The 23,811-nt window shown below is 40.1% G+C and overlaps 1 protein-coding gene across 1 annotated transcript in view; it reads right to left on the reverse strand.

Moving 5' to 3' along the window:
* Nucleotides 1–389: 389 nt before the first annotated feature.
* Nucleotides 390–23,811, reverse strand: part of ntsr1 (neurotensin receptor 1 (high affinity)) — a 44,047-nt gene continuing 20,625 nt past the window's right edge. Inside the window, exons 2-4 of the mRNA XM_041946440.1 lie at nt 18,242–18,443; nt 8,698–8,782; nt 390–1,078 (exon numbers count right to left, since the gene is read on the reverse strand). Coding sequence (XP_041802374.1) covers nt 823–1,078; nt 8,698–8,782; nt 18,242–18,443 — 543 coding nt within the window. The 3' untranslated portion in view covers nt 390–822. The remainder of the gene's footprint in view (nt 1,079–8,697; nt 8,783–18,241; nt 18,444–23,811) is intronic.

Raw genomic sequence — 23,811 nt, forward strand, 5'->3', positions numbered from 1 at the left:
TCAGAGTGCCTGTTTGCACTCAGGTAAGAAAAGTCACATAGTTACACCTGACCACCCATGAAATCAGACAATCATGTTGAGCATGGCTCAGCCTCTGATGGAGCTTTGAAATAATCAAATCTTGCAGCGTTCTGCAGGCAATACAGTTTAAGCTATGTGAATAAACATATATAAAAAGGGTGTGAACATTTATTACAAATATTTAAACATCAAAAATCTACATAATAGCTCCCTTTTAAAAGTCCATGTGTCTGTGCTTGGTGTGGAAATATCACAGCGGTGTGTTTGGTTTCACATTAACATCTTATCCATAACATTTACTACTCTTATGGAGCACAGAGCAAAGTGAGAAACTGAGAACTGTCAGGTGCTTGGAAAAGAGACGGCTGGCTGAATTATACATCCTTAATTACAAATTAATTAAGGATAAACTTGTCACTCATGCTGATTAGCACAGATTCTAGAGATTTTTATAAGATCTTAGTTCTGATAGTAAGTAGTTATAATCACCGTAATATCAGAGTAGGAAAAACCAGTCCTCAACCCTCCCTTCAATCCATGATTTTGTTTTTGATGATTTCACAAACTCATGTCATACTAAATGAAGGCACATCACACAATAACATCATAAAATGTGCATCTTAAATTAAATCACAGTGGTCTAAGAGTGAACACTTCACCCCACATGACAATCATGGTGGCCCCAGAACTAGATCAGTGTGCAGTGTCCAAACCAGTGGCAGGATTTCCATGAAGCTGGACCAGTAACCCCCGCAGCGACCGGGATTATAGTATGAGAAAGTGTATGACATCGCAGCCTGATCAGTAGGCCGTCTCTTTGATGATGTTGGTTGAGAGGGTGTGGTTGCTGGAGATGCTGATGGAGTGGCGGGTCAGGGGGTGGAGGTGCCTCCTGGGTTTATGGCGGCAGGGCATGCAGAAGTAGCGTAGCGTGGAGAAGAAGATCTGACGGTAGGTGGCTGAGACCAGGTTGTAGAGGATGGGATTGATGGCCGAGCTAACGTAGAACAGGATGTTGGTCAGCATGTAGAAATAGTGGTAGAAGTCGTACAAGTCACTGTGAGAGAGCAGAAGACAGAGAGCCATTGTTATGTGTGGTGTATTTAACATATTTGTTGAATATGAAAACATGGCATCGCTGCAAGATAGTGAAATTATATCAAATCCTTTAGAATCAAGAGAGAATATTCATGTAAATTTTGTCCCAATGTCCTAAAAACTGAAAGATTTTCTTGTGGTGGCAGAGTAAACTAGTATATTGACAAGAATCCAGACATGGCTAAGGCCAGTGGTGTACTTGTTTAACTGTGATGTTTTTAACTGTAATCTTCTCTTTTGATGTCACTGTCATTCATTTTAGCTGATTCACTACAAGAAATGCTTCCAACTTCATGAACAGATCAGCTATTGAGGAAGTGTTTCCAAGTAATTAGCGTGGGCTTTCCAGTCTCTGGCTTTATTAATACTCTCCTACCTACAGAAAGAGGAAGAAACATTGTCAATGCTGGAATTAAATAGACACATACTGGAGAGTAAGATTGACTCTTGAAGTCAGTGTGGTACAGATCTAATCTTCAGCTGTTCAGATTTATGGTTAACCATAAAGACAGCTCTTCTGCAGTCTGACTTCAATCCTTTGGAATATGGAGCATTTTCATTTTATTTGCAGTTCAGTAAAGGATTGGAATGTTAAATCTTTATTATATCCAATCGGAACATTTTAATTGAAATCCACAAGTGAGGTTTAAAGTGTTTTTAACTGACTGGTCTGGCTCTGTCCTTCTGGTTACTGTTGGACTGGATAGGGAAGAGGGAGATTAAGCTACACAGCATGGGAGGAGGGTCCATTGAGGATATAAAGATTACATAAGATGGGGCAGGAGATGGGAGGGGTGCAGAGATAGTAAGGAAAGAAACAAGTGGATGAGTAGGGTAAGAGGAAAATGAAAGAGACTACACGTAAAGTGGATTGGAAATCAATCAAGTCAGTGTAATGGAGATACTGAAGTGGTAAAACACAATGTATACAGTGTGCCGCTGTTCTAGGGTTTGGGACACATTTGTAGAAACAGCACAATAAACCTAAGTTTTAATGCTCAGAGTGGGTGTTTCCCATCTCAGCAGTTGATTGACATTTAAATTTTGATATTTTGCCATGAAACTGGAAGTTGTTGTTGAGGGTCTAGGGATGCTCAAAAACTAGCTCAACCTGTCACAAGCATCAGAAGTGGTGAAAATTGATATCTGATGCAGGTCTCAGGATTGGGTGAGGCAAAATGGCACCCCCTACAAAATGTCAATAAAGTAGCCCCTGTACATTTAACTTAGATGTACACATTGAGACTAAGTCTAAAATGAAGAAACCACGAAATAGTCCAAAACACATCCATAAGAGGAAACAGGGGGACAAAAAAAGGTCCAGAGGAAAAACAAAACAAATCTCTAAAAACACAGGAAACACTAGAAAACACTTTCGTGGATAGACGGGCATGGCACATGAAACGAAGACAACGACCTGACAAAGACTGAGGGTAAAACACAGGCTTAAATACACAAGTGAGGACAACTAATGACACACAGGTGAAACGAATCAAACAATTACTGAGGTGGGAAAAACACAGGAAGTAAAACAAAAGATGACACATAGGATGAACCTTCAACATAAAACAGGAAGTGGCAAAAACGGACCGTGACACACATGTAACATCCCCAGATTTAAAGACTTTGATTTTCAATTTACTTCAATTTTAGTGCATTTATTTGCAATTTACAATGATCATGTCTGTCCTTTTCAACATTTGTTGTTCTGAAGAACTGATTCATGTTAAATGCAAATTTTTGCTAATGTTGTTTTAATACAATACATACCTGAAATACAAGAAATTACACAAAAAAGAAACCCAAAAACTGCAAACCAGATTTTATGACACAACAGATGGCAGAAGACAAAAAATGAGATGTGTGTGGACTGATGAGGAGACTGCTCTATTCTTCATTACAACAGTAATGTATATATATTTCTGTTTGCCATTATTTGAGATTTGACTGGCACTCTTTTAGTTACATCATTTCGCTGCACCCTCTTCTTCAATACTTTAATGACACCTGATGAAAAGGTGCATTCATTTGCATTTTCAGATCATCATTTGCAGATCATCTGAAAATGTGTGCTACATTTGGATGGAAACTTACATAAAGGCCTTTCATTGGTATAGTTATATGACAAATATGGGTGTCATAACTCACAGGAGCAGGCAATCTTGTAACATCAGCAACTAACAACGTGTCGCACAGCTGCACACGTAGTGCTTGATGGGACTTAGCAACCACTAATGACATCGCCCCTAGCTGGTTCACTGCCTGTGTAGCTGGTGGAAATGCAGTAATATGATGAACTATTTTTTCTATATTGCACCAATCAAATGACAGTGCTGACATCGTCAGTCAGACCCACAAAAATCCACATCCTCTGGATACTCTGGATACAGGGAGCCATCACTGTAGACAAACAAACAAACAAACAAAAAAACACCTAAACTTTTTTCCTTACAACATATACTGATTTCTCAGTGAAAACTAATTTTCATTTTAATGGGATTTGTGGTGCATTAGTGGACCACCATAGCAAATAATTTCCCAGAGAACATATATATGCGATCTTGGTGGTTATGTTGTCATCTCTTTATGGATAATTTAACCACCAAGATGTCTCTCATGAGATCACACAGTATTGTATTTCTTTGAGTGCACAGGGAAAGCAGGGTTAAATGGACACCAAATAGGCGGGTATGTAAAAGAGAAAAAAGACGAGTAGACAACTACACACAAAAAAGACAATATAGGCAACCTTAAAGGTTATAAGTCATAACACATCAACGTGTCACATAGTGTGGAAACTCCCGAGTGCCATCTCAGTTACTAGAATCTGGTGTACTGTATTGATTTGTTCCACTCTTGCAATACACAAGGGTCACTGAAGTGTGCAGAAAGTCAATTATGTGTGTGTCTGTCTGCATACGGGGACACTATTAAAGATGAATGAGGACAGGATTGAAAGGGACAACAGGGATAGTATTGAACATGACCTTTTCATTATATAGATTCAGGTAATGGAGGGTGACACAGGAGCCATGAGCTAGTCCTCTCTCTGGTAGAATTTGTCTGATAGGAATCCCTCAAGCACCTGACATTTTTCATCATAATTACACAAGATGTTGGGAAAACTGTGGACCACAGGTGCAGCACTGTCAAAAGTGGAGATATTGTGTTTCATACACATTATTCAACTTCCTCTTGTGGCAGAATCATGCAGGTCCTATCTGGCTGTCATGAGGACTGCTATTACCAGGAAAGAAAAGCAAAATATTTGAGTGGTCGTGACAGCTACCAGCCTCTACAACACTGACCGAAGGCAGCTTATCCCAACCCACATCCACCTCCACTGGGTGCTTCTTGGCATGAAATTCAGTCAACATGCCCAGAGGCTCCTGTGAAACCTGTTTAAATTTATGTTATTTTATTAAAGAAGGGACAATGCACATTAATTAACTTTGAGGATCAAAGTTAGTCCATTATCTGCAGTCCCTGCCAGGTTGATGTCCTCTAAAATACAAACGAAAACATACAAAAGACAATAAAACAAATAGAAAAACAATGACAGAACCACATGGCATATAAAATTATGAAAGAAAAGACACTATCAGTGATTTGTTTGTGTTATTTGCACAGTGCACCACTGATTGTACTGATCACTTGTAGAGGAACAGAATAAAGAAGCAGCCGTCTCTCACTGCTCTCCAAGGACGACAGATAATTGCATCTCAGTGTGCTCACTGTGGCATCCTGAGAGCTCGCCGACTCCCTGACTGAGAGAGCAGTGGCTACATGTTGATGAGTTCTGCTATGTGACTTTTGACATTTTTCTGCCGGAACAGAAAGTTTGTATTTTGATAAATCCATGTTTTATGCATGTAACTTGTGTCTGGGGCTCTGAGTGCTGCCAAAACGAGGGTGACCTACAGGCATCCTGTGTATACACAGATGGAGGACTGAAGGTGCTACTGCTGCCGCTCTGCTAACATGCTGCTTTCACTTACAGATTGTATAAAACATGGACATTGTCTCTGTGACGTCACCCACAGGTCCCTGAAAAGCCATTGTGAAGCTCATTGTGAAGCTGCCATCTTGGTAGCGCCTGACTCCAGGTGGAGCTGAAGTGTGCCAAATGAAGCCTGTTTGCTGAAACCTTTTTTAATTCAATCTTTATTTAGTCAGGGAATCTCATTGAGATTAAGAGTGTGAAATCTGTGATAAGGCGTAATGCACTATGACACACAGGGTTTAACTGCTGAATAGTTTTACGGTTTCATAGTTTGTTTTTTAATTTTTGAGTCAAATGTTGATTATAGATCTTGAAGAACAGTCTGCCATCAAGAAAAATTCCTCAGTGTTTGTATAACTCAACAAAACTGCCATTTGAAGTTTAAATGGCAGGATAGTCAGAGTCACTGGTGGAGCTGGAGAATAACTTGTTCTTGGTCTTTTAAACTAGTCTGTGATTAAGGAGTGATAATTGGAAAAAGAAAAGCAGATTGAAGATGAGTCAGGGCCTGGGCTGGGCTGGACTCTAGGGTGTATAAAATAGTATCATCAGCAAAGAAATTGACATTGAAGTATTGATTGGGAAGAATAATGTTATTCGTGTATAATGTAAGCAGTAGACCCCCGTGGGAAACCATCTGTGATGGCTTGATTGAGATTTTTTTAAAGTGCTAAACTGGCCTGCACATCCGTCCCATCTACTTTATGTCCTGGAAGTTGTGTAGCATTATTTGGTACATTTAATACTTTGAACCTCTTTTTTGCATTGATTTCGTAACAAATCCAATAATTGATTGAGGAAATGGCTGCATGTGCATGTTTTTTCATTTCAGGATGGATGTGTATTAAGATTTTTGTGTGTTTGTTTTCTCACTTTGTTGAATAGAAACTTTCAAACAGGCATTGCATTAGTCAATTTCAGTACAAACATAAAAAAAAAAACATAACTGCCACAAATACTGATAATAGCAAATAACTAAAATTAACAAGTAGAGTAATGGATGAGTGGAGCAGACTTTCAGGTTTATAGGTTCAGCCCATTTGCTGCCGTCCAACCAAAAATAAGAACAGACCAACAGGCTGCTGTTGTAGTCACACACACCTTCCACTCCTCCACTATCTCTGTCTGTCCTCTGTCTCTATAAATGTCGAAGAAAATTGATAGTTAAGGACATACGAGCAGAAGACATCAACAAAATTGAACTGTCTGGTATCCCCTCCAACTCCCTTTGAGTGAGTGACCTTGTTTTATTGCTGCCTTTTATCACCCAGAACGATAATATTTATAAAATCACACTCTTCTACAATTGAAATGTATCAAAAGGGAATAACGCTGTCCTTTCATACGGCAGGAGAGTCGACCTGCTTTCATGATGGCTGTGCTGATGCTGTACGCTGCGGTCTATTGGGTGCCTGTAGCTAAAAACTATGGGATAATAAAATCAGTGCCTGCTTCTCAATAAAGTCTTCACCGCAGGCATGATGCACAAAACACACATCGACACAGCAGCACAGTATTAACATAATCCATTTTAACGGCTGCTCACATTTTTACAACCAGCATTGGAAGGCAAACAGTTGCTTAGTGATGTGTTATAATAACCGTAGAAATTTCTTATTGATAAGTAATGTAACTAATTGTAACTAATTTGAGTACTCTTACAGGTTTGTTGCATCTCAGGTAAACAAGAAATTGAAGCTCAAAAGATTACAAGATGTCTCACAGTGTAATGCAAAAAAAAAAAGGTTGCTTGCTCCTTCCTTGCAACAATAGAAAATTGTATATGTTTTGTTGTGCACATACACACATAATCCCATAAAAACTGCAGCCAGATGGAGCTTTGATCTATAGCAGGCAGATGAGTAATATCTTTTAAGCTCTTCCTTAGGCAGCAATGAAGAGGAGCAGAGGAAACCCTAGAAATAAACTTGAAACTTATCTGAGATGCTTTTACTGATTACAATATATATATATATATATATATATATATATATATATATATATATATATATATATATATATATATATATATATACGTATAACAGCCACTCTGTGCATTCATGCCTAAAGCATCAGATAATATCTTCTCTTTCCAATCACTTTTACTTTCAATGTTGTGAAACAGCTATGGCTTATTTTTCTCTGATGAATTCTCTCATATGACACAACAACACCTAGTTGAAATTTTAATTCTCTATAGAGTAATGACACTACAGCTATTGTGGATATTGTTCCTTTTTTTGAAAGAGGATGAAATACTTATCATGGGCATATTTGTGGAAACAGTTTCTAAGCCTCAGGCCTCTGGCTGATGCACTGACATTTGGTGACACTCTCGACCATAGAAACATCACGAGAACTGGATACCGGCTTTCAAAGATGGTGCCAGTGGACTTGATTGAGCGCAAAAGTCAAAATGGTTTCCCGCTTATTGGTTTTCTATCGTCGTTTTTGGACTGAGCACCTTTCATACGAATTCATGAGAAGCTGTTACACTATCCAGTTCTCCTTAATATCTCCTTGGTTTCTCCTGACCAGAGCATGTCACATTGTATATCCTATGATTGAGAGAAAATGTTTTTTCCTTTCAGCAAACCCACAACGGCCATTTAACCGTGAAGGATTTAAGAGGCGTCTTCAACATTTGGAGGGTGTCACCACACTGTGAGTGAGTGAGGCTAAGTAGCTTCAGTCAGACACACTATACGTTACGAACACCTCAGTGCTGTTTGCCCAATACATGACCAGATTGCAAGTTTCTCTTGCAACCTCTGCACTCCACACTTTTATTGTGATTCAAGTCTTGAATCCTTGGAGAGCACCGAAGTATCATTATTACTGTAGAAAACAAAATAAAACTTTCAGTTATCCTTCGTTGATACAGAGTCAAAACAAACACCAGCAATATAATCAAAATGAATTTGGATTATTTCAGTTTGACTTTGAAAATGAGAAATATGAGAGTTTATAAATTACTGCCTCCAGGATGCAAAATGTAATGAATCTGTGGAAGAGGCAATCTGACATGAAATATGTTGACATTTTTTGCGTGAAGTGAAACTAACTCTCGATCAATTTCAGGCATGTCAGAAGGCCCACAGACCTAATGTTTTGTGCATCTGACTCACTGAAGAGACAGTGTGTTTTACAGGAACAGTGTGTTTAGAGAAGATCCACGGTTCAGTCGCCACATTCACCAACTACATGTGGGACCTAACATCCATTTTCTGAAATGGTGCCTGTTTCATTTAATTAAGAAAACAATATAGTATGGAAAGGCTAATTGTTAGAGGAGAGAGAGAGAAAAGAGAGACTAAGTAAGATAGAGAGAGACAGAGAGAGAGAGAGAGAGAGAGAGAGTGCCAGACATGATAAGACTGTTAAATGAAGGCACTCTAATCAGGAAGATGTATCTGTCCTGCTCCTCTTTGTCAGATGCTCTTAACTGATGACCCTCTAAATGATGGCTATAGCCAATATTTGTGTGTGTGTGTGTGTGTGTGTGTGTGTGTGTGTGTGTACAAGGGTTTGTGCATGTGTAAAAGTGTGTGTAATTTAGAAGAATCTTTACTCACTTGGACCAGTCAGAGACGTAGCAAAACATGAGGCGGCGAGCGTGATAGGGCAGCCAGCAGACCACAAAGGCTATGACCACCGCTCCTGGACATGACAAAAATATACTAGATTGATAAGGAGCAATACACACACACGCACGCATGCACACACACACACACACACACACAGACACACACACACACACACAAACAAAACAGAAATAAACATGAAATTGATGTAGAGAGTGAAAAGGCTTGCAAATTGTGCGCAGTGTTCAGTGTTTGAATGTGTGTGTGTATGAAGACACAAGAATAGAGAGAAGAATGACATCTTGAGTGTTTGATGAAAACTATTAAAGGTCATGTCAATCATACACACCAACCCAGTGACAGTCTGTATGTATACCTTGCAACATCACTCCAACGGGGAAATTATCTGAATTGTATTTCACTGAAGCCACAAACAACATGCATTTGAGTGAAGTTGTAGACAGTGCCAAGAAAAAGAGAGTGAAGCCTCTGAAATGACCGGTTTTCTGCTTCATTTGGTCATGAAATGTCTTCTGATCTTCCTGTGATGCACAGGTGAGGACAAACACAAAGGTCTTTAGCTAATAAAACAGAATAAATCAAGTATTTATCAAACACACCCAACAAACATTCAAAGTGCTGTTTTCCATGTCGATGAGAAAATATGAGAAATCTATTAACAGGAATCTGAAAGGCTCTCTTTGCTTGGACTTTCGAGGCGTCCACTTCAGCTCATTAGCTCACACAAGGGTGACGGGTCAGGATATGGGATCAGGAGGTAAAAATAAAGAAGCAGAGCATTAGTCAGGCTTTTCCTGCACTGCACAACAGAACTGATAAGAACCGATGATGAGTTTTGGATAGCAGAAGGCGAAATCACCCATGACCCTCAGACGCCATTGCTGTAGAGACAATGCCAGTCCGCTTTGCCTGTCCAACTACAAAACTGGAATTTGTTTCAAACTGATGTGCAAAATTAAAAAAGATCCCATTTATGTGCCCACGGTACAAGATTTGATGCAGGTTGGATTAAGGTTATATTTTTCCGTTACTGAAAAACATTTAGTGTGCATTGATCTGCATGTCCTCAAGTAATGTAGCAATGAAGACAAAATACATGAGAAAAACAGGCAAAAGTTGGAAAAGATTAAAATCATTCAAGGTATAATACTGAGGAGTTTGCATAAATGAATAGTTTTAGTTGTTTTCATGATTACAGGTTTTAAATGTGACAGCGTTTGAACATATATGCTTTGATATGTTTGTCTAAAGGCCATATAAGATGGTGATTTCCTCAAGAATTTCATTGTATGAATGGAAATGTGGTGAAAACAATGAGCAAGGTAATGGTATATTGTTGATTGCTGGAGAAATTGGGATTGTTAAACATAAATACAGCAACAAATTATATTGTATACGTAAAATTTCTTTACCAAAATAGGGTTTAAGATCCAGCTGAAAACAGTGCTCAATAACTCAATGTAATGCAACCAACCATATAATTACAAAGAAGAGCATTTGTCTTCTATACGAGGAATATATTTATTATGTATATATTTGAGCTGCAACGTGATCAGCATAATGTAATATTACAGTACTATCCTCACATTGGGAAACAGGGATACTATACTTTTCTATAACATCTTCATAGAAATACAGAATCCCTTCACAGCTCAATAGCTGTTTTTCAAGCAAATTGTTGCTAAACCAATTTTCCAAAAAATAATGATTTGTCTCTTTACCTGACACTGACTAAAAAACAGCTGTGAGGAGAATACCCAACACTGAAGAGCTTACCTATGAGACTTTGATAGGCAATTTAATGACAGCATAAGGGCACATTCATGATTGAAAATGAGACAACCCACTTTTTAAACAGAAATTTTGGGCATGATGTTTCACGTGCTTTCTTGATCTTTTAGAAATGTTTTGATGCAGCTGGTTTTGGTTGAATAAGGAAGCCCGAAGCATTAAAACCTGGCTCTGTTAGAGACATGGACAGAACGTTGTGTGGCTTATTTTTCTACGGGAGGAACACACATGATGACTCTGACCTTCTGCCTTTCACTCAGTGTGCAGTATCAGCTGCAAAAGCTGCCCATGTTATTCTCTCTGCTGGTCCTGTTCCTCCCAAACATTCTGGACAACTTTTCTGTTCTGTGTGGTCGTAAATTTAATTGAATGTAATTGTTATTTAATGTCTTCATTAAATAGCATTTTATATAACCGTTGATATTTGCATATTACTGCATATTTATTGCAGATAATTTGTCAATGTTAATTATTCTCTGTACTGCTTTGGCAATATAGGCTGGGTTTCTGATCTGTCATGCCCAATAAAGCTTATTTAAATCTGAACTTTAAAAAAGAAATGGCTTTTCCTCAGCCACATGTTCTAATAAATAAGCAGCTTCCCATTTTACAGTGCCTTTTGTTAACAGAGATAGTGGTATTTGGATTCAGATTAAGGTCCGGCAGGGATTCAAAATGGAATGAAGTCCAGCCATGGCAGACAACTCGAAACAGGAGAGGAATGAGTCCACCCACAATGCACTGCCCCCTTAGCCGTAACCCTGACTTGCCTTTGCAAATTTGCATCAAATCATCTACCGTGGTGACATAAAAATGATCAAACTCATTTAATTTAATTTACAAAATCAATAAGTTTTTCCATTATCAAGGACACTTTGGTGTTTTTGTGTTGAGGAAGAAAACTTGAACATGGAAAGAGACTTCCATCATCTGTAACATAACACAAATAACAGCTCAGACAAGCACACAACACAGACAACATGATTCAATCAACACAAGTTACGTGATTTCAGTGATAACAGAATCCATAGCAACCGCCATCATAGAAAATGTTGCATTTATTCACTGAAGACGAAAGAAACGTCTGCCTTTTTTTGTATTCACAGACTCAAACGTAACAGACTCATAACAACAGAACAACAGAACAACAGAACAACAGAAAAGAATATGAAAAAAAAAAATGTATCTCACAATTTTGGAGCCATTATTGAGAAACGAATGCATTTTGTGGTGTGGACCAACGTTGCTGTTCCACATTTGAATGTGACACTGGGAGATCTGAAGATGTAAGGAGCGCCTTTTTTATACAACGTCAAACCCATGTACAGAGTGAGCTCAGCTGATCTAACAGTGTGTGTGTGTGTGTGTGTGTGTGTGTGTGTGATGTCTCTCCTGTCTTTCGTTTGACTGAGTTAATACTCTGAGAAAAAGCAGTGTGACAATTAGTCAAAAAAAACAACAGCAAAAAAATTCAGATGCTGTTTTTAATCTGTTATCTGAACAATATTTGTATTTGTTTACAGGCTGAGTAGATCCCTCATGCATGGCAGCACTTCTCATTAAAATAGAAGCTTTAAAAAACAAATCAAAAATAGTACAAAACAAGCTGTAGAGGGGGAATTAACCCAAGTTTCAACAGATTTACAAAACGCATCAAGGAGCAGATTTATTCAGGTGCTCTCGGTCTTCTCCTTTCCTTCTTTCACGTTCTTCTGCGTTTTCATCAATACTGTTATGACAAGCTGGTACACTGCGTCTGATTGGCTCAGCAGTCAGCCAGACTTAGACTATTCATCTCAATGAAGTGAGAGGCTTTTAATAAACTGACTGTTGCCTGACCACAGCCTTGAAAACACCTGGCCAGGAAGCAACGTTCCAAAGGCAATCTATAATGTCATTAAAACCAAGGGATGCGTTTGAATTCAGGATCAAGACGATGTTTAGTTTAAGTGGAACCAGCACCGCAGGACAGAAAGGGGAGAAGGTTTAGGAAGTTAGAACAAAGTCCAAGACCAAGACCAAAACAGTGCCCTTCAGTATTGTCCTTCACAGTTTGAGTATTGTAGTCATAGTTTGATCTTATCTAACACTGTATTTGCTGATTCAACTCAGAATGGAAAAGGTTTATTTTGACTTCATAAATATAAATTGAGGTGTGTTATATATGAATTTGTTGTTGCATTATTTGCTAAAATCGTGATTACGAAACAGAAAAACAAGATTAACAGCCAACAGCCAGCTGGCAGCTTTGTGAAGATGCACTCTGGCACAGTTTAATACACGAAATGCTAAATGCTTATGTTAGCATGCTAATATGCTGTTGTTAAGCCGGTATAATGTTTACCACATTTTCTATCCTAGTTTAACCAAAGTATCAACCAAATTAATATTTTAACTTCACGATAGTGCTAGATGAAAAGGTAAGAGATCAAAAAAGTTCATCATGAGGGGGACGTGAAAACGTTACCAGCTCCAAACCATCACATAGCTGTCGAGACATTTCACTCAAATCCACAAAGGTCAACCTCATGGTGGCACCAGAGGGTTTAGTCAGGGGGTTGCCAAAGTCACCAGGGCACATAGACTGGGAACCATGAATGTCTGTACAAGATGTTGTGCCAATCCATCCAATAGATGTTGAGATACTGCATAAGATAAGTGAAAATATTGACCTGCTGGTGGAGCATTTCAGAGGATCAACAAACTCATTAAGATTCATCCTCTGGACCCCCTGGATATCTGTGCCAAATGTCAATAGTTGCTGAGACATTTCAGTCTGAAGCGGTGGGTGAACTGATGAATACTACATTCATTTTGCTTCTTAGCCTTGAGACCAGCTTTAAAGCACATGGCTTATGGTCACATACTGTGTCATGGTGCATGAACATGCATTACCCCCCAATCACAATGTGTGTGAATAATCAAAGGCAGTTCACAGCCGTAATGGCTACTGCTGCTTTCCAGCAGCTCCTTAAAAGAGCCCTGCTGTTATCCCCAATGCAAAATGCAAAGCAACAACCTCCAGGTTACAAGAAAACCTTTCTCCCTCTACTTTTTTTTCCTACCTACTGCAAGAACACTTGTCCATTTGGGTGTTGCTATTCTGGGGCCTTGTCCAATCTTAGACATTGCAGGAAACTCTTCCGGTCCAACACTGAACGGGGCACTTATCACTGCATGATAAGGCAGCAGCACAACAGAGATCTCACAGATATTCGACTGCCAATTAGTATGCCTGTCAGGGGAGATTACATCAGGGTCTACCATACATTTCTCTACAGGTGGTGTAGTAGAGCTAAGTATTCTTCAGGCACCACTTTGGGGTGCGGTCAAGAAACACTCTCAGCTCACAATGTCACTAACGCTTAGCGCTGATTGTTTTCTATTCCACAGTGGATATGGGAATGTGCACTGTTTACTGAAATGTCAGCACATCTTAAAAGGCAACTGTTTACATGTGTTTCCTTGAACTATCAAAGAACACAAACAGTACAGGAATGCTTAAATACCTAAACACACTCGAGCAGCAAACAGAGCCGGCATTGAGTCCCGGCTAGTGTGTGCATATGCGTGTGGGTGTATGTGCACGTGTGTGAGTGTTTGCAGTACACCCATGTAGTCCATCAATAAGACCGCGGCAGACAGGGATCTCATTTGTCAGGAGTGTGTTCCAGCAAACAGCTCCGCCCTCAGCTTTCTGCCCATCGACGTTTGTCATTTTCAGTCACTCCCAATCGGTCAGTCGGTCATCACACATACACAGCCATTCATCAGAAACAGTTATTCTGAAACCATGGCAACCTAACCTCTGCCGTCACAGCTCTTTGAATACTGTATACGGTTTGCACATTTTAACCAGGGACATCGAGTGATGACTGAAACCTGAAATCACCACAGCTTCAACTCTAAAATACCTTTGCTCCAAAGCAAATTAAGACTTATATTCCAGCGGAAAGACGGAGAATAATTGGCTACTATGGTTCCTCGCCCTACATTGGGATTAGACCTACTCGTGCAAGCGCACAGGAAATGCGCTAAACATTCCTCCCATGTTGTTCCACTGGTCGACAGGTAATGTGCAATAAAGGAAAACAATGTGTCATCCAAGGCAAAGAAGACTGCCAGCTAACAAGCATTTATGTAAATAATGCACAATATAAGATTCTTTAAAATAAGTGGCTCTGCATTGTTTGATGAGAAAGGAAATTCAGTACATTTGTTAGACCTCAAGGATACATAAAGTGCTTTGGTGAGCAAAACTGAACATTAACAGAACTAGAAATCAAGTTTAATTTAATTTAAATTCCAAGTGGGTAAAATGTGCAGATTTGAATAAGGCGAACTATTTAGACTAAATGACCAACAAGTCTAAGTCAAACATTTTCAGAGGCCTTAAAGGATTAGTTCAACATTTTGGGAAGTATTTCTTCACGTTCTTGCCGAGACTTAGATGAGAAGACCTATAACACTGCAGCCCCTTCTCATGAATTTTGCCGAGCTGTGGCTCCATTGTGACAAAGTGTCTGATATCATTAAACAAATATCCTCTCAGTGGCTTGCGTGATTGTTGGTGGTGAAAAGGTTTGGGCTGATAAATACACCTCTGGGTGCTGACTGATTCAGGAAGAAGAATCAATCATAAAGCCTGACTTAAAAAAAAAACTGTTAATGCAATTACATGTCAAATATGTTGCTCAGCTGTTTGGTTTAACAGACTACAACCACTGATTCCATCTAGTGTGCACTAAATCACATAAATGCTCTAACCATTAAAACAGGAGGTACCCTCACTCACAATAACTATTTCAAACAGCCCAGTTTTAGCAGAACATGAGTCTCACCCCCCTGCAGCAGACAGTTGGTGTTTAAATGACCCCACTGGTTTGTGGGGAAAAGAAAAGTCATCCCAAATGTGTGGAGTAGCTATTTTCTTGAAAATGGCTATTTCTGGAAACCACGACTCGCTAAGGGCAGCTTTGTGATTTTTGTCAGTCTCAGGATTAAATGACTACAGGCCCGTCGACCTGACGTCTGTGGTCATGAAATTATTTGATAGGCCGGTGCTGAACATCATAGGCCCCCTGCTAGAACCCCTGTACCGGGCAAACAAATCGGTGGAGGACGCAGTCAACATGGGGTGAACTACATCCTGCAACACCTCAACCACCCAGGGACATATGGACTGGAACAATCCAGTCTGTTCTATGTACATCCATCATCATCTTATTTGGGTCAGCCACCAAACAGGACAAGAACAGACTGCAGGACAGACTGTAAGGACTGCTGAGGAAATCACTAGTACCGACCTACCCTCCATTCAGGACCTTCACACCTCCAGACTGATGAGACTGGCAGGAAGCATCACAGCAGACCATCCTGGACACAACCTGTTCCAACTTCCCCCCTCTGGTAGGTGCTGCAGATCACGAAGGCCAAAACAACCAGACACAAAAGCAGTTTCTTCCCACGAGCCGTCACCCTGATGAACAGTTAGCAGTCATGCAGTGTCGCTGACCTTCTAACACTCACTGACTGGCCATTATAATCCTTTAATGCACAGTTTTTATCATGTACATTCATCGCTCACTGTGACTGTCAACAGAAATACCTGCACGCTGTAAATGTCATTGTAGATGTTATTTAGTGCCTCATCATTCTTTACATATGCTGTTTATTGTTTATTTTACATTTCTTGCACTTCTTAACTTGTTAAGTGAACTAATTGTTCAGTCTTTTGCTTTTTTATCTTTTCGTCCTTGTTGAGGTGTATGTCTTTTTGCCTATGCACGTACATTGAGTGCTATGTTTAAACCAGAGTCAAATTCCTTGCAGCTGCAATTTTATAGCGTGGGGGAGTAATAAAGTCTGATGTTGAGCTGCCAAATTATGAAACAACTGGACAAAGAAAGGCTTATTATGACACACTGGGTTTTGAACTTGGATCCATTTAAGTTGGAAGCATTATCTTTCTCTCACTCACACACACACACACACACACACGTAACAAACAGGTCGATTCAGTTAAAGATGGACAGGGACAGAGAGAACGGAGGAATTAAACTGTGCCCCATTCCGAGTCAATGCCTCAGTCGACTTTCATTATGGATGAGTACAGAGGCACATTACAGTGAAGGTCAGTCGGTGTCTACTTTACATTTGAATGATAAAAATGACAATCACAGTCCGAGTAATGTAAGAAATCACTTCAAAAATCCTTTTTATTTAATTAAAATTGCCGGACATTGGCAATGACTTCTGTAACTGGGAGGATTACAGACAAAACCGGACACATCTGGTCACTGCCTTCACCTTGATCCAATTGAGTGTCAAATTCAATCTGTGACATGATGACACAGAGCAGACCAATGAAATGGGAATCATTATAGAAAGAAATCATATTTTATTATGAATCCCTAATAAATTGCCACAAGAGCCACACGTGATAGAAAATTATCAATGCTAATGTTACCAGCCGATGCAATGAATGAGCAATTTGTACTATAGTTCAAATGGGCAAACAGTCAACTTTATCTTTGTTATGCTAGATACAACAAAACGGCAAAAATGATTTGAAATGAGTAAATCAAATGTGAAACCTGTGCCGATCTGGTCTGTGTGTCTCGGCTGGGTTCGGGTCCTACATTTCTTGGTTCTGCATCATCTGAGTCCCAGCTTTCAAATAACAGATGGGGTCAGTTTGGGTTCAGTTCCAGCATTTCTCAGCTCTGCTTAAGTCCAGGTCCCCAGCTTCTTCCCCGTTCTGGGTAGTACGTTTTTAAGTCTTTTTAGAGTCGGGCATGAATTCTCAGACCTATGACGAGTGCTAAAAGACATCAATCATCAGCAGATATAAACCTCCTCTGAACAGTGGTCTTCAACCTTCTAAAGAACTAAAGTTGTTTCATCATCATCATTATCAGCCTAACTGATGCACTTTAGTATCCTGCTGGCACACCTGGTTGTTATTAACTGCTGTTTTCTACCTGCTCCTGATTATGGTTTGAAGTAAAACAATAAGCTTGCAAATATTCCTTTTTTGACTCCATATGTAAATATCTGTGGATCTCCTGGTATCACACGTTTTAATCAATGTAATGGCATAGTCAAGGCCCTAATTGCAGATAAGTGTCTCATGGGGCGACTGACGTGATGTATAAAGGTCCTGATATCTTGAAAATGTGCGTGCCTGCGCATATGTTTAAATAAATGCTGGATGAGTGTGTTGTCTGCTTCTCCTGCTGCCTGGTGGTGTGGACTGCAAACATCCTCAAGGGTTAAGGTCTGGTCTGACCACAATTTAAAACAGCTAAATTCAGTGGTAAAATCAATGAATTTTAATGGAATTGGAGTATTTTGAGTCTTCCATTATTAAGCAGCGTGCACCTGGCTGCTGTGTGAATAGTTAGTTCACAGTTGGCTCCAGTAGTTCTCCAGGCTTCTAGCCCCCCGCTTCATACTCACAGATGAACTTTGCTGTGAAACTTTTCCGAGGTGAGCTGGGCTTCACAGTTGGCAGGAGGCAGGCAATAAGACAAACTATGGCAGAACTTGCAGACACACAGAAAATTGAGGGATTCAAAATGAGGACGGTTTCAGGTAGTGAAAATGCAAACAGAACAGAACAGAAATGAGTCTTTTAAAGGAACACTTTCAAATAACCAGCTCTCCCGTAGGTGTGTGTGCAAGTGTGTGTTCCCGTGCATGTGTGTGCACGCTCACTTACGGAGGACGAGAACTCCGTGGCGAAGCGACTGGGCGCGGTTGGGCTCCACGGTGACGTTCAAGATGGTGGGATTTCCCCCAATGATGCAGACACGGTTGTCTTGCTCTGCCTCGCGGAACATTCGCAGCAGCTGATTGGCGATAATCCCGTTCAGTGCAGATATGGCCAGCATGGGTATCACAAAGGACAGAAATGCATTCACCTGTACAGGGAAGAAACACAGGAGGCTGTAAACGCTTCTTAGATTTTACTGGTAAAAAATATAATATGTAAGATTTCTTTTCAACAATGACCTCCTGTACCACCTCCATCCAGGCATGAGTGTGTGTGTGAACGAGAACCAGATTTAAAGTGCTTTGGATGAAAGTGGTATATAAATGCAGACAGTTAGCATTTACTGTTACTTACTTCATGCAACAAAAACAAATCAGTTAAAGTCAAGGAAAAAAATAAGTGCAAACTACTCCTCAGATGTTGATACACTATATGGCCAAAAGTCAGTGGACATCAGTACAAGTTTTTGCGCTCAGGTGTTTCAGCCTCAGCTAACAGGTTCATAAAATCCTGCACATAGCCACGATGTCTACATAGACAAACATTTAGACTTTAGAATGGGTCATAAAGAGCCCAGGGACTGTAATTGTTGCACTGTCGTAAGATGCCACTTTTGCCACAAGTCAGTTCATGAAATGTTTGCCCTACTAGATCTGCCCCAGTCAACCATAAGTGCTAATATGGTGCAGCAGAAGCACCTCCCTGACAATCTTTGGAGAGATTAATCACACTTCAATCACACTGATGGACGAATCTGGGTTTTTGCAGATGGCAGGACAATGTGACTTACGCATCTCAAAGACATTTTAGCGAACTGGGGACTTCCGACTTCATGGCAACAGTTTGGGGAAAACCCTTTGCTGTTCCAGCATGACTGTGCCCCCCGTGAGAGCCATAAAATCATGGTTAGAAGAGGTGTGGAGCTCACAGAGGCGAGCACTGAAGTGATTCTTTCATTCTGCATCTTATTGTTAGAACTGTAGCTACATTTTTAAGTTTGCTAATTGAAGTCTTTGGCAGGCCAGTGAGCAGGGCGTTACAGTAATCTAGTCATGAAAAGATAAAAGCGTGAGTCTGTTTTGTTGCAGCCTGAAGTGACAGAGGATCTAACTCTTGACATATTTCTAAGATGGAAATTTTTGTAATCGTTTTCTTCAGTTTTGCAACATCCGATGTATTGAAATGTTCTGTTTTAGCCCTTTGGCAGCATGCATTGTGTCGAGTTTTTGACATTCCAGTACGTGTTACATATATTTGGATCGCCCTTTCTGGTTTTGACCCTCACCATCCTGTAAGCCTTTTGTTTATTGCCATCTTGTAATAAATCATTTGAACTGCACCAGCTCGGCCTGCATTGTCTCCATTTGGGTGACAGATGTCCTCTGTGTGATTCTACTAATATAAAACTAAAAACTCAGTCTCATCACGTTTTCTGCATGCACGTCTCTGCATCTTTTTAAAGAAGTCAGTGGGAATACTGTCATATCAAAACAAATGTATTTATATGCAAATATTGCAGATTATTACTTGAAAGCAACCAATTCATCAAATCATGAAAAATCCATTAGAAAGTGTTAGGAAGACAAGTGAGAGAAGGATGATGGACAAGGAATAAAAAGAAAGGTGGGGACAAGAGGACTTGAGAGTTGAACAGGGTCACAGTACAATGATTCACAGACAGAAAATGAAGGCTGCAGGAAAACAAATTGAGCTGGCCACTTTTTGTGCTTTTCAAAACCTTTTTGCATCCAATATAATGCAGTCCTGCTTTCATAAAAGTAATTCAGCAGACATACGAATCAATAGTTTCCCACTCCTGCTTTTTTCTACCCCTGGCAAATGAATGACCACCTCCCAGTCATTTTTATGCAATTCAAAAGTTCCATCGAGAAACCTTTGAAAAACACTCAAGAAATGACATTTTATGTCTGAATGCCAACTCTGATCAAATTTGGAATGGGAAGTTTTGCACAAATCATTTTCTTCACAGTGTGCTGCCTCGCTGCTGATAGAACATAAAAGTGGGAGAAGAAAATGAGCAATGAAGATTAATGAGAGAGAAGACCGGGGCGAGAGCAGGAAGGAAAAAAGAAAGACAGAGGAGGTGCTGCCAGACATCAGTTATGACAGCAGATTCACGAGAGCTACTGCGTAACTGTGTGGAGCCCGAATGAGAGGCTGGTGAGGAGAGAAGACTGCATGGCTGTGTGGGGTGGTCATTTGTAGATTTTTGCTTAATTAAAGTGACCGTAATTTTACATCAGTTCCTCCCTACAGCATTCCCACTCCACCTACCACACATGCTCTCTCTCTCTCTCTCTCTCTCTCTCTTTCAAACACACACACACACACACACACACTCACACACACACACACACACACACTCACACAGAGAGAGACAGATGCAGTGCAGTTGTTTTTCTAAGGGATAATCATGGATGAAAAATGTTAATGGTGATAATGAACAGGCTGGCTGACTTCTGAGGGTCCCCTGCCTCCTAGACATTGATGACTGATTAAAGCTGAAAAGGAGAGCAGAAGAAAAGCAGCAAGTTAAACTTCAGCTTGGGTTGAAGGAAAAAAAAATATGACAAGCAGCCAAAAAACTGCCAGAACTAATGTGGATAATTGGGACTGAGGTGCAAAGAAATTGAGATATTAGGCAATAATGATTGTAGGGGAAAAGGTGACGCACACAGAAAATAACTCAAATTTTAAAGTGCCTCATTTTGATGCAAAAGGAAAATCCAGGTGTAATGTTCTAAAATCTTAAAATTAATATTTTGCAGGCCTGCAAACGCAACAGGACTGATGTCTCCTTCACTGACGGCTGCCAGGGCTTTAACTGTGTACAATATATAACTCTTATCGAGTGTTAAGAACCCATTTTTCTAATTTGCCTCCTTGTCACCAAAGATTTACGACTAACTGTCCCACTTATCTCTTCTGGGGGATGTGACTGAAAGCGGGTGGTGAGTCCATTTCCTGGCGGCTTCCAACCCTGATAAGAGCACCAATGTATTTTAAATTAAGAGAAGTGCTCTTTTTCTTTTTTCCGGAACTTGAGTTTAGAGGGTGAAAACCCTTCCTGCTCTGTTTGTGGACACAGTTATTGAGTTGTAGGAGCTGAGCATCACCTCAGTTGCTGGGAACATTCATTTAAGTGAAGGTTTGTGCAGGGAAGCGTGTTGTCAAAGGGTGCAAACATTTGCATGTGTTCCTTTTTTGTGACTCATTTTTATTTCATTTCCCATCTAGTTTGGTTTTTTATATACAAGATAGTCCAAATATTACATTAGATTATGTTACATGATTACAGCTCTGAGAAAACACAAGCTCTGTTAGGGGCTCTCCAAGCACAGTGATACTTTAAGCTAAATGCTGATAATGACAACGTTGAGGGCAGATCGAGTAGGGCTTTCCTTTCCTGTGACTCTGTCATAGCCCAGCCCGTAAGCCCTGACAAAAACAGGAAACGCTGCAAAATGCCAAAAGATATGAGTTGTTTATTGCAACCAGTAAGATAAAAGGAAGGAAAAATTCAGGTGTGAGGCGCATTATTCAGTAACATCGGTCGTGTTTATGTGAATGTGTGGGTACAGTGTAGTTTAAGGTGTAAAAATGAAACAAAGGCTAACAAAACTTGACGGTGGCGCCGCTGTCAGGAAAGAGAGTGTGAGCCACACTGTGGAGCACCGGGCCCAGGCCAATCCGCTCCTCTGGTCAGTGACAACACTGTAACTGACACAGCACACATGCAAGCAGACTATGCAGGGGCCATCCCCATACTGTGTTTTACTCAGTTCCTCCACCCTCACTAGATTTAAACAGTGAGCACTACATTTTCAGCTCTACTGATGGTGGCAAATTTTTCAAATTCAAAAGGTAAAAGACCCAAAAGACACAACACACTGGAGGAGTGGAGTGAAGATGATGAAGGGGCTAACTAGCGTTAACTCAACAGGTTCAGCTAGCCCCATTTGTGTCAGACTTGTTGCCTAAACTCCTGAGAGCCACTCACCATTGAAGTAAACTAGACTGGACTCACCAAATCATCCAACCAAGCAACAAGCCACATGTCATGATTGCCAAGATATATCATGACCAGGTGAAAGAGAAGACAATCCAACTAGCTCACAATAAGAGTCCACTAAACTACAAGGGACAGTACATCAAAGACCTCATCGCAGACGAGAGTAAAGACCGCAAAGAATTTGATGGTGTCAGGCAGATATGAAGAGAAGCTGGCATTCAGCATGGATTTCTGTTCCCTGCTCGTCTGATCCTCACTCACAGAGGTGCCACAGAAATGTTTGATTCACCGCAGGAAGCAGGTACGTATGTCAGCATAAAAGATCGACCACACCTGAGCAGAAACACAGTTTGACTCCTGGTCACGGTAGTCTGACTCTACTGGTCCAAATGACTGGTCAAATACAAGACTGCGTGTTATGCTATTGTTGTTTTACTGTTCTGAGTTGCTGTCTATTCATTTACATTTAAATCAAGTTATTGTTTAGCACTCAGGCACTGTCATTATGACAATGGTAGGAGTGATTTACATTTTCTGTCCCAAACGAGCTCAGATGGGCCTCAGATTGCCCACAGTTTGTGTTGTGAGGTCTTGGTTCTCATCTTAATGTTAACCTGTACTTGCGATAAACTGTCAAATTCAGGGTTTTGTACAGCTTACCACTTGTTAAAAAGTAGAAAAGAGTGCGTGAGGATGGTGTGGAACTGAAATTGGCAATTGGTGATTTTGTTACTTACCAGATTTAGTTAATTTTCTTTTAGCCCATTGTCATTTGCATAATATATATAAGGTATCCTGCATTCTTGTGCTGTAGAGATATCATAAGCGGTCTTAACAATGCTCTTAATGGAAAGAAGTCATCATATCAACCTGTATCCTGTAGAGACCTAAAGGTGGTCACCTAAATTTTAACCAATAGACTGAATAAGCATATTTTAACTTTAATACACCCAGATCAGGTGGGTTTTAAACTGATTTTCCATTTTTAATGTTTCGTCAACTATTATATTATATAACTATACTAGTAAGCAGAACAATGAGTCAAAATCATCTGTCCTTACACTCAGTCCACAGAAGGCGGTCGACCAGGTGAAGTGGAAGCATACATGCTGGTAACCTTGGTAAAATGGATCCTCTCAATGATCTGGATGCTGATGACAGAATTTTGTTTCTCTCACAGCTTGGGGAATCTGTTCCTCACTGGACCTCAATAAAAAGTTTGGCAAGTTATCGGGGTATATACCAAAAACAGAAGTTCTGCCTTTAAGTGAGGGTCTGGATCCTGTTTCTGAGCAATCTTCTAATTAAAGATACTAACCACTAAAAGTACTGGGAGTCTCTGTTCCCAAACAATCAGACCTGCTTTAATTCTATACTTGTAGAGTAATGACTGCAAAACACAGGAGTGATACTGAATATTGGCAAACACTCCCCCCTGTCAATGATGGTCCAATTCCATAAAAATGGTGACTTCATTTGATAT

The sequence above is a fragment of the Chelmon rostratus genome, chromosome 10 (genome assembly GCF_017976325.1).
Source record: "Chelmon rostratus isolate fCheRos1 chromosome 10, fCheRos1.pri, whole genome shotgun sequence".
Taxonomy (NCBI): domain Eukaryota; kingdom Metazoa; phylum Chordata; class Actinopteri; order Chaetodontiformes; family Chaetodontidae; genus Chelmon; species Chelmon rostratus.